General features: G+C 44.8%; 1 protein-coding gene across 1 annotated transcript in view; it reads left to right on the top strand.

Moving 5' to 3' along the window:
- The window catches only part of LOC113999848, a 47,019-nt gene that overhangs the window by 16,458 nt on the left and 13,944 nt on the right, over nucleotides 1–16,617 (top strand). Inside the window, exon 3 of the mRNA XM_039388115.1 lies at nucleotides 9,282–9,388. Within this exon, the coding sequence (XP_039244049.1) occupies nucleotides 9,282–9,388 (107 nt within the window). The remainder of the gene's footprint in view (nucleotides 1–9,281; nucleotides 9,389–16,617) is intronic.

Genomic DNA, 16,617 nt, shown 5'->3' with positions numbered 1-16,617 from the left:
ACCCGTTAGGCCATTACTCTGGAAGGGCAGCTATATCCCAGTAACTTGGCCCCATCCCAGGAATCCCTTTGCAAAGCAGCCATGGCATCAACCTACTGCTCTGTCAAGACTCATGAAAGTCACAGAGCATTGTTCCTTCACAGACCACAATCTATCACAAGTCACAGGCAGTAAGGGGGGAATACTCTTCCTCTCACAGAGGGACACTGAGTCATGGAAGTGGGACGTGAACCTCCCACAACCATGTAGGACACCCTAGCCATAGTTTGCTGGGAGATGGACAAACTGCAGAGGACTGTTCACCTCTACTTCCCTTCTTTTCTCCAGGTTGGATGAAAACCAATTCCCTTAACTGGTAGAGGAGAGCCAGTATGATTCCAGGATATCATCACACTGCTCTGCTTAACCACTCCTCTTTTCCCCTGCACACCAAAGTCCCCTTCTTGGCCCTGCAAACATCTACAGGCAGGGGACAGCCACTCTCTGCCAATGACTTGGTGGTGGCTGGCAGCGATGAACCACCAGCAGCTGAGAGCAAATATACCTCATGATCCCACATCACACAAAGGGGGGAAGGTGGGCAACTGAGCATGGCTAATACACAAGCAAACATAGCCCAGACCTGGCTGATAACTCTGCTTTCCAGCCTTTTGCCACTTGCGTGATGCCTGTGCTGATGCCTGAACGGCATGAAAGCATGTCGGTGCCTCATGTTTATAATATGGGGCTCTTAGAGGTGCTGAAGACTGTTCGTAGTGATGCTGCTGAATTCAGAAAAAATGCTTGTCTGAATTAGTTGAAAATAGTATCATTTATCTTAGCACTGTTCCCCCTCCCGCCCCTTCCTGTTCCAGCCCCAGCATCATATGAAAGAAACATCCTCAAAGCGGGCTTCTTGTTCATTCCTACTGACAGTTGGTAAAAGGAGATTAAATGTGTCTCAAAACACTGATCACAGCTTGGAGTGTCTCCTATTCTCTATCACTGCGTGGCCTTACCCTGCTGGGAACAAGTAACCCCTCCGAGCATCACTCTGTTGCAATATTCACAGGTCCAGCTGCATGAGGCTGGGATAGCTTGCTTTCCTGGAAGGGGAATTACAGGCAATGAGCAAAACTGGGATAGCAACATTATGAATATTTTCTTAATCACATTAAACAATCAGAGGGAAAGGAGCCCATGAAATGTAGCAAGGGTTGTAGATCAGGCAGGGACAAACCAGATGGGGGAGGAAAATGTGAGGAGTCTGGAGGATGCTGAGTTGAAGTATTACTATCTCCTGAGTCCTGCTGAAAACTCCTTCCTGGTTTTAGCTGTCTTGTGAAGCCAACTGCTGGAGAGCCAGCTGACATCAGCCCCTGTGAGCAAAGGCAATGTCCTGGGAGAGACTGTTTCTGTAAGAAAGGAATGCACTGAACTGCAGAGCTGAGCAGGGCTGTGCCTGGGGACCCACAGTGCTCCTGCCATATCAGCACCCGGGAGGAGTGCACAACCGAAATAATGTAGCTGTGGCATGACCAGTGCCCAGATGAATAAGACATAAACAAGAGAAACTCCTGACCAATGCCAGCAGGTATTTAAACACCAGGAATGACTTTGAGCAGCTGCTTTGCTGACAGACTTTGCAGTTGGAGTTACCCATGTAGTCAGTCCCCCATTCCTACCCTGCCTGGCAAAAGCAAGGCTGCACTGTGATTTTTCATTAGCTGATTGCTTTTACAGCCTCTGAACTTTACTCCTTAATACTTGATCATCTGGACTTTTATTTGTTAAAGGAAGCATGACATATAACCACTTTCCTAATGTATGCGGGGTTGGTTTCACCTGCTCTCGCCTCAGTTCAGAGAGCCCACATAATTAGCTATGTGTATTTCTGTCTTGTGTTTTTTCCACAGATCGTGCTCCTCTATGTATGCAAGCGTTCATACGCCACCCAGTGGCTTCCGAGACGTTGGGTGCCGATCTCACCAGTGATAGTCCCTCCAGGTGCCCAAAGCCCCTTTCCTGTGAAACATCATCCCAGAGCCAAGGGCACGGGCAGCACAGAGCAGTGCTCCCCAGGGGTCGAGGCAGCAACATCCTTTGAAGCTCTTTCCAGACCTTGATGCAGGTAACCACATCACTTGCTCACTCAAGTAACCATGAGGCTCACTCAAGTAACCATGTCACTCACTCACCATGTTCTGTAGTCTCAGGGTGTGGCCGAGTTTAGCACAAGGCAATGGGATCCTACATGTGCACCATTTCCAGTTGCTCACATCCAATATGCACATGTGAATGCTTTCTGACAGGTCACCCGGGCACATATTTACATTCTTAGTTCTCAACCAGCCTTTAGTCAAATTAAAATAAAGAAAGAAATCTCCTTGGGTGAAAATCTGGAACATCCTTTCCCAACCACATCTAACCGTGAGTCCTTCAGTCAAGTATAAAAACAGTGTCTGCTAAGGCCCTGCCCCTTTCTGGGTCTCCTTGTCCATGTTGCCTGATGCTGCTGTTCCTGAGCTGAGCAGGCAGCTATGGGAAAAGCTGAAGGGAGAAAAAGAAATGACAAGGTACAGCTGCAGCCAGCTCCATTCCCTCTCCCAGTCCTCGTCGCCCTTCTTCTCCATTGGAAACCATCCTTTCCTTGTCTCCAGCCCTTGGAGCTGAGTCCTAGACCACAAAGAGACTTGGGTAGGACCTCAGTTTCACCTGAGCTGCCATTTCTGCCTTTCTTTTGTTTTTTGTCCTTCATTATTTTCCCATAAAACAAAGTCTTACACTCTTTATCTACTTCTTCAAAAGATAACAGCAACCATAAAGAACTCTCCAGCAAGATTTGCATACTGTGCCATCCTGTGCAACAATAAATTTCCCCGATGACTCTCTACTTCTTGCATTCACCAGCCCTTGCCAACTTTGTGCTTTAAGAGTCTGCTCTTTGATGCGACGTAGTTATTGGACATTAGGCCTTCATCTCATTCATTTCACTGTTCCCTGAGGGCATGTTCTTCACCATTTGTTGCCATAATGCTTGAGGGCAAGAAGTAATTTTTCTTATTTAGCCTCTGCTCTATTATTTTGCCCTGCCACTTGCTGTCAGATGTCAAAGATGAGATGCCCCTTTGGGCACAGCAGTCACACCCAACCATATTTGCAAATCAAATCACTTTGAGCAAGGCAGCAGCAGCAGTTGAACGGGGAGGGAAAACCTGACCCTTATAAAACGATGCCCTAATGACAGGCCAGGGACTGATCCTCACGAGCACAGATCCCCTTTTCTGGAGGTAAGGATCCTGCAAGTCTCAGAAAGCCCAAAACATGAAGTTTCAATGGTTGGTTAGACTGTGCCCCAGCTGTATCCCACTCTATATGCAGGGCCAGGCAAGAGACACCCTTATTTTTATAAGCACAGTGGGATTAGGGTCTTGTCCCAGGACAATTTTTTCTGTTTAGCACAGCCAAGCTGGGGTTCAAACGAGTGTGGGGAGCAGGGAAACAGCTCCTCCCTTCAGCTGCCTGGGGTCCCTCAGCCCCCGTGGGGTCCTTCATGGGAGAGAGGGAGATGGGGACTCCCTCCGTAACAAGATGGAGAATAACTTCCTCTCCTCTGGAACAGAGCACGCGAGGGCAGGCAGCTCCCTTTCTAGGATGCCCTTTGTCAGAGACTGGACTAGCCAAGCATACTGCTTCCCCTTTGTTACCCAAACACTGCTGCTCCATAACATTTGACCAATTCTGACCCCAAGCAAATTAGACACAGAGGAGTGCCTTGTGCTCTGGCTGTGCTTGTGACGGCTGCAGCTGCTTGCAAGCTTTTTGGGACCAGCCTTGTCGTGGGACCGAAATATCGCTTCTATATCAGATTTTGCAACCCTCTGTGCCACACCTGAAGTGCAAGGTGGGCAAAAGGACAGCTCCCATCTAGAGAGGAGCATGTGGCAGGGTTTCTTGTGAAACCCAGACCAAATTCAGCTAAAGTCTTTTGCATAGGTACCATGTTCCCTTCCCAAGCATTTCTGAATCACCACATCCATCTGCAAACACTAAATATAATAAAAGGCCATTGTAGGCTCCATCCAAGCCTGGCTATAATTAAATATATTGACTGATAAATTGAATATAGTTATACCTCTCCATCTGGTCTCAGCAGAGGACCACTGACATTTTGTTCATATACCCTGATTTTTTTGTCTCTTTCAGAATGATATTTGCATCATAGCTTTTTAATGAGCTAATAGTTAAAATAGCCCCCTATAATTATGCTAGAATAATCCAGCATTATTTCAGCTTAATTATAGGGGGATATCTTAACTATACATCATTTGCAGTTCCCAGTCACTCTAATGCACAGATGTCTGAAGAAATGACATAAAACACTAGCAAGTTATAAAATATCTAGAGTGGTGCTCATTGCGTCTGTGGAAAATGATCACATCTATTTTCCGTACCTCTGCTATGCAGTCTCCCTGCTCAAATTATTTCCTGCTAACCAAGAGATAATATTGAAAGCAATAGAAATAAAATACTTCACTATCTCATGTCATGCTCTGATATTGTTGACTCTTTCATTTTTATATCTCCTTGATCCTCCCATAAGTCTTCACATCAACATACTGTAGTTAATTTCTCCAAACCTTTAGCAGCTCTGGAAGCAAACTGATTCCTAAGCCTACTGCTTTCATAGCTGTGGCCAGGCTTTGGGCTGCCTTTAACTTTGCTGTGGGTTTGTTTATTTGCATTAAACGACCTAGAAAAATTGCCCTGGGAGCACGTGGCATTTCTATTCATGGTTAAGCTCCTCTTTCCCCCTTGGAGACTATCACATCCCACCAAGGCAGCATTGTTGGAAACATCAACTCACCATTCTGTATAGACATGTCTCTTCCTCACCATGTGGCTCTTTCCCCAGGGTACCACCCACTGTGGGATGTGGGATGCTTGTGGGAAGACAGGAGAGGACTTGCTGCAAAGTGGCTGTTGTCTGGGGAGGTGTGGATGTCACATCTGTCCCCTCACACTCAGCATCCCCACCCTGTATTGCCGCTCCTTCCCTGTAGCAGGAAACAATGTGTGTCCCCAAGTATGTACTTTCATGTCCCCAGGCTTGCATAGTCCAGAGAAAGAAAGATTCACAGGAATAATGCCCTGGGTCTAAGGACTTCCGTAAAATGAAAAGGTCAGAGTTTTGTTCAGTTAACACCATCGTTCTGCTGCCCCATAGAGAAGAATTAGAGGGAAAATCTTTGTTCCTTGGAATAGGAGAAGCAAAAGGGATGATGGGAAAGCTGGTGGCAGAAGCCCATGAGGACAGTAACAGCTGCATGCCCACACACATAAGCAAAGCTCAGCAGTGCAGAGATGATGGAGGGAGGGCTAGCAAGTATGGGCCATGGTCTACTTATGTGTTTCTGGCAAGGCACAGAGAGGGGCATCAGAGGCAGGCTGAAACCACATGGGAACTTTGGCAAGGCTGCTCTGACTTTGGAGGATGTTACTGTGAAACGGGTCTCCATAATGTAGTAAGATGTAGGTTGTATCATTGAGCAGACTGGGGAGATGGGCAGCAATACTGCTTCCAGGGAGGTGCTGAGCACTACAGGAGGGCACTGCTAGCTCCAAGGGAAGCGTAGGCAGAGCTGCATTTCTGTGCAGCCTGTGAACCAAGTACTATTTTTAGATCCACTTCTTTCTTTTAGCACCTGTGGATCAGCCTAATGGACAGAGAGATAGCATATAATAAATGTCATAACCTCTTTGGAAAATACCTCATGGCTTTTAAACTAATCCCTTGATACTCTGAGATGACTGCTGCGTGACATTGATTAAACCTCAGGGGTTGGTCATGCTGAGGTAACACTTTAGTGCTCGTTCGTGCTGTTCCCTTGCCAGGCTTGTCTTCAGCTCTGCTCCTTGATACAGTACAGGGTCCAGAGTCCCTCAAGACTATGACCCTGATGTTGATCATCTGAGTTTGCATCAGGGATGTCCCTCCTCGGGGCACTAACTCATCTTCGGTGGTAATAGATGTTACAGTAGCCCTGTCCTTATCCCACCGGTCTTACAACCCCACCAGCATCCCTCTTCCCCTACAGAGGTCCCCGGTCTCTGAGGGGTGACATCTCTCCTTAAGTTGTTCTCCATGTTAATTCGCCCTTTCACTTTGACTGAAGAGGAAGAAAGGATTACCCTTTGAGCATCTCATACTCACGCCATACTCACTGTTGGCCTTGGGGAGTTCCAAGCAGGACACTGATGGTGGAGGATACTGTAGCAGTTGGTCTTTTCATGCCCCATTCCCACCGAAGCCCTTGACAGACAGTAGTCCATGAAGTAAGCCATACAGTGCACCTGGAGAGGGTTGGTGTCCCTCTCATCTGTCAGCCCTGCACCTTGGGCTAAGAAAAGGACTTTGCATGACTGTGTTTGCATTGTAAAAGTGGGGTTGGGCTAGCCTGAGCTGTCAGCAGAGATATCCCCCTTGCAGACAGTTTCCTTTAGCTCTACATACCAAAGAAGTGCATACTCTGGAAACTTCTAGCTTTCCTATGCTTCTCTATTGATACTTCACAGCTATAATGCTATGTACCCCTACTTTCCTATACTGGGGAAAAGAAGTAGTGGGAATTGGAGTGCTTGTTCATCATCATCTCGTAAAAATGACTGAGAGCAGTCACATTAAAGTCCTGAGTATTAGGAATCACTTCAGTATGCATTTTTTACCTATCCAGGGTTTTGGAAATATTGCCTTTAGGATGAAGACCTAAACGAAATCACCTTTTATGACTTAAGAAACCCATTAGAATCAGTTATATTGAGTTATATCAAGCTGAAAGCTGACCCCTTCAGCAACTTTCTATGACCTACTTGTGAAAATGGAAAGGATAAAATTCTCAAGAGTTGCACAGACCTCTAGTACCCAGAGGTCTGCTTGTTCTGCTCACTTATTTATATATGTATATCTTCCTGCTGCAGATCCTTGTCAACCTCCTTCATCTTGTACGTGAATCAAAGGTATCTTTCTCATTTCCCCTGCTGATGCTGAAAAGGCCTTCATGCAGGTGAACTGCAAACGTCTGTCTTACACTCAAAAAGCTCTCACCTTTCACTCACAAAGCTCTAATCTCCTGGAAATGTCTGTAAAACCAGTTAATGCATCTTATTGGGGCAACTGATTCCTGTTCCCAGCACCTGTCACTTGCCCAGAGCTCAGTCCCTTCCAGACTCCTCCAAGGACTATTCTGCACAATGTCTATAAAGACTCCTACACCATTCATCCATAGTAGCCATCTTGGGCTATTTTCATCCCGGAAAATCCTGGACCAGGATTTTCATTCCTTCACCCTTCCTTTAAAGTGCACTTCAGAGAGCAACAATGCAGCTGATAATGCTTGTTTTGACCCAGAGTCTTCTCAGATAATTGCAGGTGCGGGACAGGGGCTCCTGAGTGAGAAAACTGGTTACCAGGGTCCTCTCCAGCAACACAGGAGAGGAGAAAGGAGAGCATCTCTAGCAGTAGGGAAACCTAGATGTCTTCTCTGCATCAGGGGAGGTAGCCAGATCATGTTCCAGCAGAAGCTCTTCATCTGGTTCTCTTAAACTGCATGTAATGAGGTCTTAGATCAGTGTAACATTGGCAAAGTTCATCTGACTGTTAAACGGTGATAAAACAAATCATCAGCATCTCCCTAACTCCACATCTAATGATTGTGTTGGAAGGATTAATAAGTTGGAGAGCTGGATGAGCTCTGCCAAAACGTTCCCAGACACAGTCACTCACAGATTTTAATGAATTTGGCCAGCAACCTCTCTTGGTACTTGCTGTCTTGCATATTCATATGACAGGCTTTTATCAGCACTCAGCCTTGTAAAGGCAGTGTTTCAAGGCTGCACACATGAGCATTCCCAGGAAGCAGAGTTTGAAACTGGGCTGTGCAGGTGTTAGAGTTCAAAGTCCATATGTAGTCATGTCACCATTCATATGGTAAGCACCCACGGTCTGGTCCCCCCAGCTGGGCAGTGATGCTGGAGTGAGAAGCAGCAAGTCCTCCTCCAAAGACCTTTGAGAGAAAAACACTAGCTTGGAAAAAAAACAGAACAGACCTGGAAATGGGCATGCTGAACCATTCCAGGTAGCTGGGATGTTGGAGGAAATAAAGACGATTGGGAGAGATACGAAGCTTGGAGAAGAATTTATAGTCCCTGAAAGGACTTTAATACACCGGATTTGACCTATAATACTGATTATGACACTTTCTGGACATGACCGTTGTACCCCAGTTATCCCCAGTTTATGGTTGTAATGTTATGCTGTTTTATGTACCCCTGTTGTTGTTGTTAAAATTTTGTCCACCATATTGTCCCCTTCTTCTTCCCTCAGTTTTCCCGCCTTTTCCCTGTTTTCCCGCTCCTCTGCCTGCCATTGGTCAGAGTTTGGTGCAGTGCAGAGGTAGCTCTCATTGGTCCTTTCCCCCGGTAATACCTAAACTCCTCCCCTCTCTATCCAGCTGCCCAATCACCATGTTCCCCAAGTTGTCAGTCCCATGCTCCTCCCTAGCCCAGACTCCACCCTGAAACCTACCCTATATAAGTTGTTGTCCCCCTAATAAACTTCGGCATTGCTTCACCAACCTCTACCGTGTGAAAGACCCTTCTTTGCAGTGCCCGACCCCATTCCCTTTGTCCCAGCGGGTCGTGGCACTGGGAGCTGGTCCTGACATCACTGGCTTAGGATGAAGAACTCTTATATCACTTACCCTGTCTTAGTGTGTGAAGACAGAGTGTATCAGGGTCATCTCTGGCACATAACCTCACGATGGTGAGCACAAGGCTGTAAAAGTTTCAGTTATTTGATCCTTTAGGAATCTGTAAAGAAAGAGTTGAAGGCCAGGTGGTGTTACATCACACTGAGCAAAGAGAGAGAGATTTTGGTTGTCTAACGAAGGCTCCCTGATTGACTTTCACTGGATCTTGTGTTTGTTCATTAATGCCACTTTACTCCCCATTAACTGGTACAAATACTAACCTGACAAAGCAAATTACCTCAACCCTGATACTTGTCTGATAATGCATAACTGTACTGATTAGATCTTCACTTAATTTAAATCCTTAACTAAATTCTTAATTTGAGGTGAGCCTTTAAAGTCTGCTGAACAAATAAAAGTACCTTCTTCTACTGAAAAAGAGTCAGGCTTCCCATGTTCAATCAACTGACCTTAGAAGCTCATAATTTCAAAGGCCATGAGTGAGCTTCAGGGCTCCTGCAAGTTTTATGAAGCACCGAACACTCTTCTGTGAAGCAAGGTGCTGGCTGGGTCCAACTGCTGCAACCTCCAGGCCCAGGTAGGGCACACAGAAGAGAGTGTGCTAGAGAAGAAGGACCAGCCAGCCTTGCATGGGAGAAAAGGTAAGATTATTGGATCTATTAATTTTCTCGGTACTGACTGAGAAGTCAGATGTTGTTAAAATGTGTGTTTCGTTTAAAAACCCAGCAAGGCCAGATGTTTGCTAAGTGGATACACTTTGACAAGTGCCTGCATATTGAAATACAAACTATAAGTGAAAAAGTGAGTGCAACTGAAGCATTAAACAAACATTGACAGGACACACGTGAGCACACACAAATTGCCGCGTTTGCAGTGCAGGACGCACAGAGCTCCCATCTGCATGCAGAGACATCTAATTGTTCATATGCTGCAAACACATGCTCTCTTTTGCCTATAGAGCCACAGTCTGTGGCAAATGGCTACATAAATAGGAGTATATAGCTACACAAATGGCCAGTTCACCTGGCAGCACATGCCTACATCTGGGAGTGCAGCAGCTCCCAGTCTGCCACAGCCGCCAGACATCACCTCCTGGCAGCATCCAGCTGGTTTTTTGAGCCGTCTGTCCATGCCACATCCAGTTAGATGTCCCTAAGAGCTGCAACCTCCCCTGACCACCGTCTGTGAAATGCCAGCACGGCTTTGATGCCTGTGGATGTATTTCTCTGACTGAAATCTCCTGTCCTCCTGAAAACAGGGAGGACAAACCACAAGCAGTTCTTTTAAATCAAATAATTCAGCATTTACACTGCAGCTGTCAGATCACAAAACTGCAGCAGATGATACAGCAGGGCTCCAACTCCACTGTTCCAACAAATAGTGCAGTATTTGGTCAACTCTCACTGTGACCAGGCGCAAAAGCAGGCACTAACATCTACATCTCCTGCGAGCTTGTGAGGCAGAAACTCCATTGTGATTCTGAGCAAGTCAGCAAGATGGTCTGTGAGGTCCCATAATGCTTAATGCTTCCTTACCAGGGACATTTTTTCAATAGACTCAGTCTGTACAATGTGTCATTACCCCCTCAGCTTTGATCATCAATCCGAGGAGCATATCTCCTTAGAGATTAACAAACAAATTCTGGATGTGAAGTTGCTGAAAAGGCCACTTTGGTTGATTTTTTTCATATTGCTTTGTGTTCCTGCTTCACAGAACAGAAGGGCAATAAAAATTAATTTCATGATGTAATAAAATATTTGCCTTGAGGTTTCTGGAAGCTGAAGCACTGGTATTTTATTAGCATGCAAAAATTCATTATGAATATAAAATCGTGACAACACAGTGTGGTTGTTAAACCTTAGGATATCACAGGCTTAGGACAACGTAATCAACCAAATGAAATAACTTTTTAAACCAAACAAGTTTATAAACATTATCATTAAAAATAACAGTAAACAAATCAACTATTTCCAATAGTTTTAATCTTCATGGAACATGAGTAAAAAAACACCATCAGCTGGCCCCAAATGCCTCAGGATTTGGTTCCCACTTTGGAAGGTCTGCCTTTCCTGAGGCTGCCAGATGTTTGGAAAGTTTCATGTCATTATAGACTGTCTTCGTTTTCCAAGGTCCCGTTTATTTTTCTCCCAAATTACTTAAGCTCAGTCAAAGCCCACATCTTGTTCCATCTCTTGCTGCCTGGCTTTGTAACAAGATGGAACAGAAGCTCCAGAACTAAGAAAAGGAGCAAAGGCAGATGACCTTCCTCTTAGGTTCAGAGCACTTAGCTGGGTGAGGTAAAGGTAAGACAGAGAGACTGATTACTCAGTGTTTTCTTTTTTTTTCTTCATTTGCCCAGACACTATGTTCCTGTGTTTAGGTCAGGTTTGAGGTGTGCAGGACAAGGTCATGACTCAAGTCACTTTGTCTTCTCAGTAAGTTAGAAAGACATTAACAAAGGGATTTTTTCTGAAAAGTGCTTTTTATTGGCAATGAGCATGTTAGCGTACAAAGCATTAAATTGCTGGTTGACACTATGGAGTGTTTATTAAAGAAACTGCAGAAGCTAAACGACCCACTGCAATCACTCTGAAGTGTGGGGAGCCATCACTTTGTGGTCTGCCTTGAAGTTTCCCCAAATACACACAACTAAGTTTTACCTTTGTCCTGGTTTTGACTGGGATAGAGTTAGTTTTCTTGCTAGTAGCTGGTTCAGTGCTGTGGTTTCGATTTAGTAGGAGAATCATGTTGATAATACACTGATATTTTGGTTGTGGCTAAGTGGTGTTTACCCAAAGTCAAGGACTTTTTAGTGTCTCATGGACAAGAAACCAGGACAGAGCGAGGCCAAGACAACTGACTCAAAATGGCCAAAGGGATATTTCATACAATAGAACATCATGCCCAGTATATAAACTGGGAGAAGTTGATTGGGAGGAGACAATCACTGCTGCGGGATGGGCTGGGGTTCAGTCAGCGGGTGATGAGCAATTGTACATCCCTTGGTTTTCTTGGGGTTTATTGCTCTCTCTCGTTATTACTACTACTACTGCTGCTACTACTACTACTACTACTACTGTTGTTGTTGTTGTTGTCGTTGTTATTATTATTATATTTTACTTTATTTCCATTAGCAAACTGTTCTTAACTCACAAGTTTTACCTTTTTCCAATTCTCCACTCCACCCTACTGAGGGGTGGGGAGTAATACTTAGCTGCTGGCTGGAGTTAAACCACAACAACTTTTCTTATCAGGAGGGCAGTAAAAATGAACCACAAAGAAAAGCTATTGTTTTACCAGCAACTGGGTAAACTGGTGGATGCAAGAGTCACACTTTGTTTGGGTGTTTTGCAGAGGCTGAAATGTTCCTGCCTGAGCTGAAATAGCTTTAACTGTGGGAGTCACTTGAAACACCTAGCAAGGCAATACCAGGACCTGGTGGTGTGAGCAGAAGGGTCTCCATATGGCCAAATGCAAACACCCAGCCAGGGTCTTTGTCAGAGCCAAACGGGAAGGTTCAAGAACCCATTCCCGCATGAAGGCAGGGGAAGTGGATAAAGGGAGCAGGAGAAAGCTGAGCAGATGCATAGTGTGGTTTTCAGCCTGGTCCATGAGCATCCTATGCAGGCAGAGGCAATGCTGTCCATCACCTCCAAGCAAACCTCATCCCACCAGTCCAGAAGAGGACAGAGATATACGAGAAGGGTAGGAAATGTCACTGAAGCAGTCAGAGAAAGCAAGGACCCGCTAGAGAAAGGTTTACAGAGTCACCATGACCAAGAAGTTTTTGGGATGAGGAAGGAATAAAGACCTTTCAGCATAGAAATCCTCTTCTCACCTTCACCATACCAGCAGCATTAAGAGTGACAGGGCTTTGTGCATGTTTTGGAAATAACCAGCCCAGGTCCAAAGCAGTGACAACATTTTGTGTTTGACCTTCTCACTAGCCAAGCTAAAAACTTTGGGGAGCCCTCAGACCAAAGCTGAAGTCTAACTTCACCTGTATTAAACTTGTTCCTGCACCCCAGACTCTTCTACACAGGGAAGGCTCATTAAGTCTGAAACACATCCATGTTTTGCAATAGACTTGCTTTTTATATCGCAGATAGTTAAGAGCATTTTTTAAGCATGACTGTAACCAGTGATTTCATAGCAATACCACTTATTTTCCCATTGCTAGATCTCCTTATTTGCTGAAGACAGCAGCAAGGCCACAGCATGAGCACCAGAAAAGCCATTTGCAAGCAGCAGTGAGGTTGTTGATACCACAGGATGCTGTGTCCCAGAGGACCTCTGGAACCATTGGCATCCTTGGGTGTTTTGGGAAGGATTAATCAAGTTACACTTCTTTCTTCCCTTTTTTAATGCCTCCCCAACCCCACAGTCATGTTGGATGGACAGGTTGGAATGACCGTCAACTACTGAAAACTGTGGTCCCTCCTGTTTCACCGTGAGCACTCTGTGCTGCTCTTTGTTTGGAGCATTCAGTCCATGAACACCCAGGAACTTTTAGACTCTGCTTTGGAGGGCAGAGTAGTTGTCCAGCACTGCTTTTACCATAGTGTCCAGTTTTGCCTTTTTTATAGCTTGGCCTCAGTCACACAACAGTCATTGGTCTTTGGGGTTTAAAATTCCCTTGCTAGGTAGCTGGAGGCTGTTTGGAAGGCATATACAGAAAGGCACAAGTTCTGGAACCATTCAGCACTCTACATTTATGTCTATAGCACAGTTGCCTGAAACTGCTAAGGATTGCACTTAGTGACCCACACGGTCCTTTCCAATCCTTGTTCTTCACTAATCAAGAGGAACAGTCAGAGGCAGGATGCAATTACATAGTGAGGTTCAGTTATGCATAATAAAAACATCCCACCAGAAGAAGCAGTCTGTGAAGTGGCAGCAATACCAAGAGACCAAGCAGTGACAATGTTCAGGGCATATTAACCTACAATGAATTTTAGAGACAAATACAGATTCATATCATTTTGGCCTTCTTCAGTAGGGACATTATGTTGTAAGTCAGTATATTTTCTCTCTTTCACAGTAACAGACCCGCTTTCTCTCATGTGCCCTCTCCACACAGAAAATTACCACGCGTAATTGCTCGCGCAGAGTGATGCTCTTAATGCAACTGATCTTTAGTTTAGATCACTTATTCTCTGAAAAAAATAGCTTTTGATAAGTAGTTGGAGGAGTTCAAAGAAGAGCTATGAAACCAGTGAGAAGTCCAGTAAAACCAGGCCAATTTTGTTACTTCCCAATCCTACATATAGTGATGATAGCCTATTCTTAGCACATACTGACGCCTGTGGGAAGGTTAGTGAGGTTAAATAGGTAGTTTTTAAATGACAAAAACTAAAGCGGAATAAAGTATGCAATGGACATTACCTAGGAAGGAAACATAATAATTGTCAACTGCTCTGTGCAGGGAAAGAGGAGCCCACCACAGCCTATGGACTAATTTTCACCCAAGAGGAATATGTTAGAAAGATCACTATGAATAATTATAGAATTGACCCTGGAGATAATACTAATAAACAGATAGTCCTATAGCAGCAGAAAGATGGACACAATTATGTAAAAAGTTCTTTCTGTTTTTATAAACCTCAGAAGCAGGAGTGATGCTATGTGTTTTTGCTTTCATTTGAAAGGCTTACCTAAGATTTTTCAAAGTAATTTCTCCTGACAGCATGCTGAAAATGAAGACTTTTCTTTGATAACAACAAAGTCCATAAATCTTTCACTGGAGAGAGAAAAAAAACAGTTGGGGTGACAAAAACACTAAGCAAATGTCAATGTGAAGAGGTATTTCAGAGAGCTAGTAAACAGGCTTCCATCCTTGGTACATGCCAGTTTGTAGAATAGGACCTCAGAACCTGACTTTCAAGTGAGGATTGATCAAGTCTCCATTTCTGCAAGTGCTGATGAGAAACTATGCCTGCATTATTGCACCACAAATAAGTTTTGAGTGGAAATGTCAGCAGCAAGATACCTGAAATTCCAGTCCATGGAGAGAATTGGAAAGATGATTAAGTAAAGGTACAAAATATCATTGAGTAGCTAGAGACTTTCCCTTATAATTAAACTGGTTCTGGATTCTGGAACAGATGGCAAAGAAATGTGTCTGATTTCAGAGTGGAGTCGGACATCACTTAAGGGATATATTTGCTTATGATTGCAAATGATTGGATTGTATAGTCTATGAACTCGCTTTCTTTCTTGTGATTTCATGTCCCTAATTCTACTCCCTCTGGAGACAGTTATAAATGGAGACAGTATATATTGTTCACTTCTGCAGGGGCATGATAGCGTTAACAACGCAAAGTCTCCAGCAAAGATACAACACCTGCCTCCGTGTTCTGTACGTCTGAGGCCACAATGGTAGCACTTGGGAAGCACTAGTATTGACAAAATGGGTAAAATTGAGTGTGCCCACCAATAAGCAGCAGTGAAAGCCGGGTGTGTGATGGTCGCTCAAGCTCAGTGCAGCTATGCCAGCACCGCTCGCTGAAGCGGATACTCCTTCTGCCTTTCCCTGGAGGGACTGCAGCGAGAGGCTTCCCACTGCACTGCTGGGAGACACACGAAGTATCAAGTCCCTCAGCAAGAATCCTATTTCCTGGGTTCAGCAAGGTACTCCAGCAAAGTTTTGTCTGGGCTCTTTTCAAGATGTGCAGATGTTTCAGGGGTGGAGCTGAAGAAAGATCTCAAAGGCATGCAAAAGATAAATGACCAGCCTAAACCCCACAGATAGGAGATACCAGTCATGTCTACACTTGGGCTTGAAAACACTTCGATGTTTCATTATTATATTCAAGCTTGTGCCCATTGCTGTCTGGTCCCACTCATGTTCTGGCCATGACCTAATTCTAACTTGGTTGCCATCCCTGAACTGAGCAAACCCTAACTGTGCACTATAGTTGGAAGTGAAGGCCTGGCCCCCATCATTTTACACTCGCCGTAGCACCCTGCTGCTGTGTAAAATGACTTGAAGATGCTGACAGTTATGGGGATGGCAGGATGTCAGCTATAAATGGTTCTGTACAACCAGGGAATAAAGGAATTATGCCTTTCAGGCATGGCTGCAAACAACCTCTAAGCATTTCAAGTTCAACCCAACCACTCCACCCCAGCTCTGGTGCACTCCCACATTTCTTCTGGAGTGGTTATTTGCAAGCCTACATAGAAGGAGAATAGTCCTCTGCTCTTTTCATTTGACTTTTTTTAGCCTGATCCATCTTTGTGCCTGTTCTACACACGGTCCCACAGGAAGACGAATCAGCAGACCTCAGGAAGCCATGAGCTCTCATGAACCCCTGGATAGGAGTAAAGTAGGTAGTTGCTGCTAACACCAGTCCAGCCATTGGAGAACATATATCAGTTTGTGGCTGACCCATTTCCCATCACATTCATGCCAAAAGGCATTTTCTTTATCTTTTGAACTTTCAGAGAGGGGAAGAGGAGCTAAACTCACAGCAATTTCATGGACTGGTTTTGGAGGCAGTGAATGAATATGATTAATTATCACCCACTTTTTTACTCCATCGGATTAATAAGGGACATGCCTGGCATGCTGCAGTCTCCCTGCTCAGCCCTCTGTACACACAGCATGAGTGGTGTGATTCAGTCTCACACGCCACCTTCTGAAGGGAAGAAACAGAGCCATGAGTCAGTGGGACATGGCTCCAAGTGCCCTTCATGCAGTAGTGTCAGCCTTATCCAGCAGCACTGAAAGTTGTGTTTTATTAAACACAAACACAGAAGTGATTGTGCCTTCCTAATTTGGCAATGCTATCTGGAGTCAGAAGGCACAGCACAGATCAGCTGAATAAAAATGTTTCATTTCAGAAGCTAATGATCCTCACCTGGCTAC

The sequence above is a fragment of the Pipra filicauda genome, unplaced genomic scaffold, assembly GCF_003945595.2.
Source record: "Pipra filicauda isolate LSUMZ 115617 unplaced genomic scaffold, ASM394559v2 scaffold60_size3304689_pilon, whole genome shotgun sequence".
Taxonomy (NCBI): Eukaryota; Metazoa; Chordata; class Aves; order Passeriformes; family Pipridae; genus Pipra; species Pipra filicauda.
This window is presented reverse-complemented; position numbering and strand designations above follow the sequence as displayed.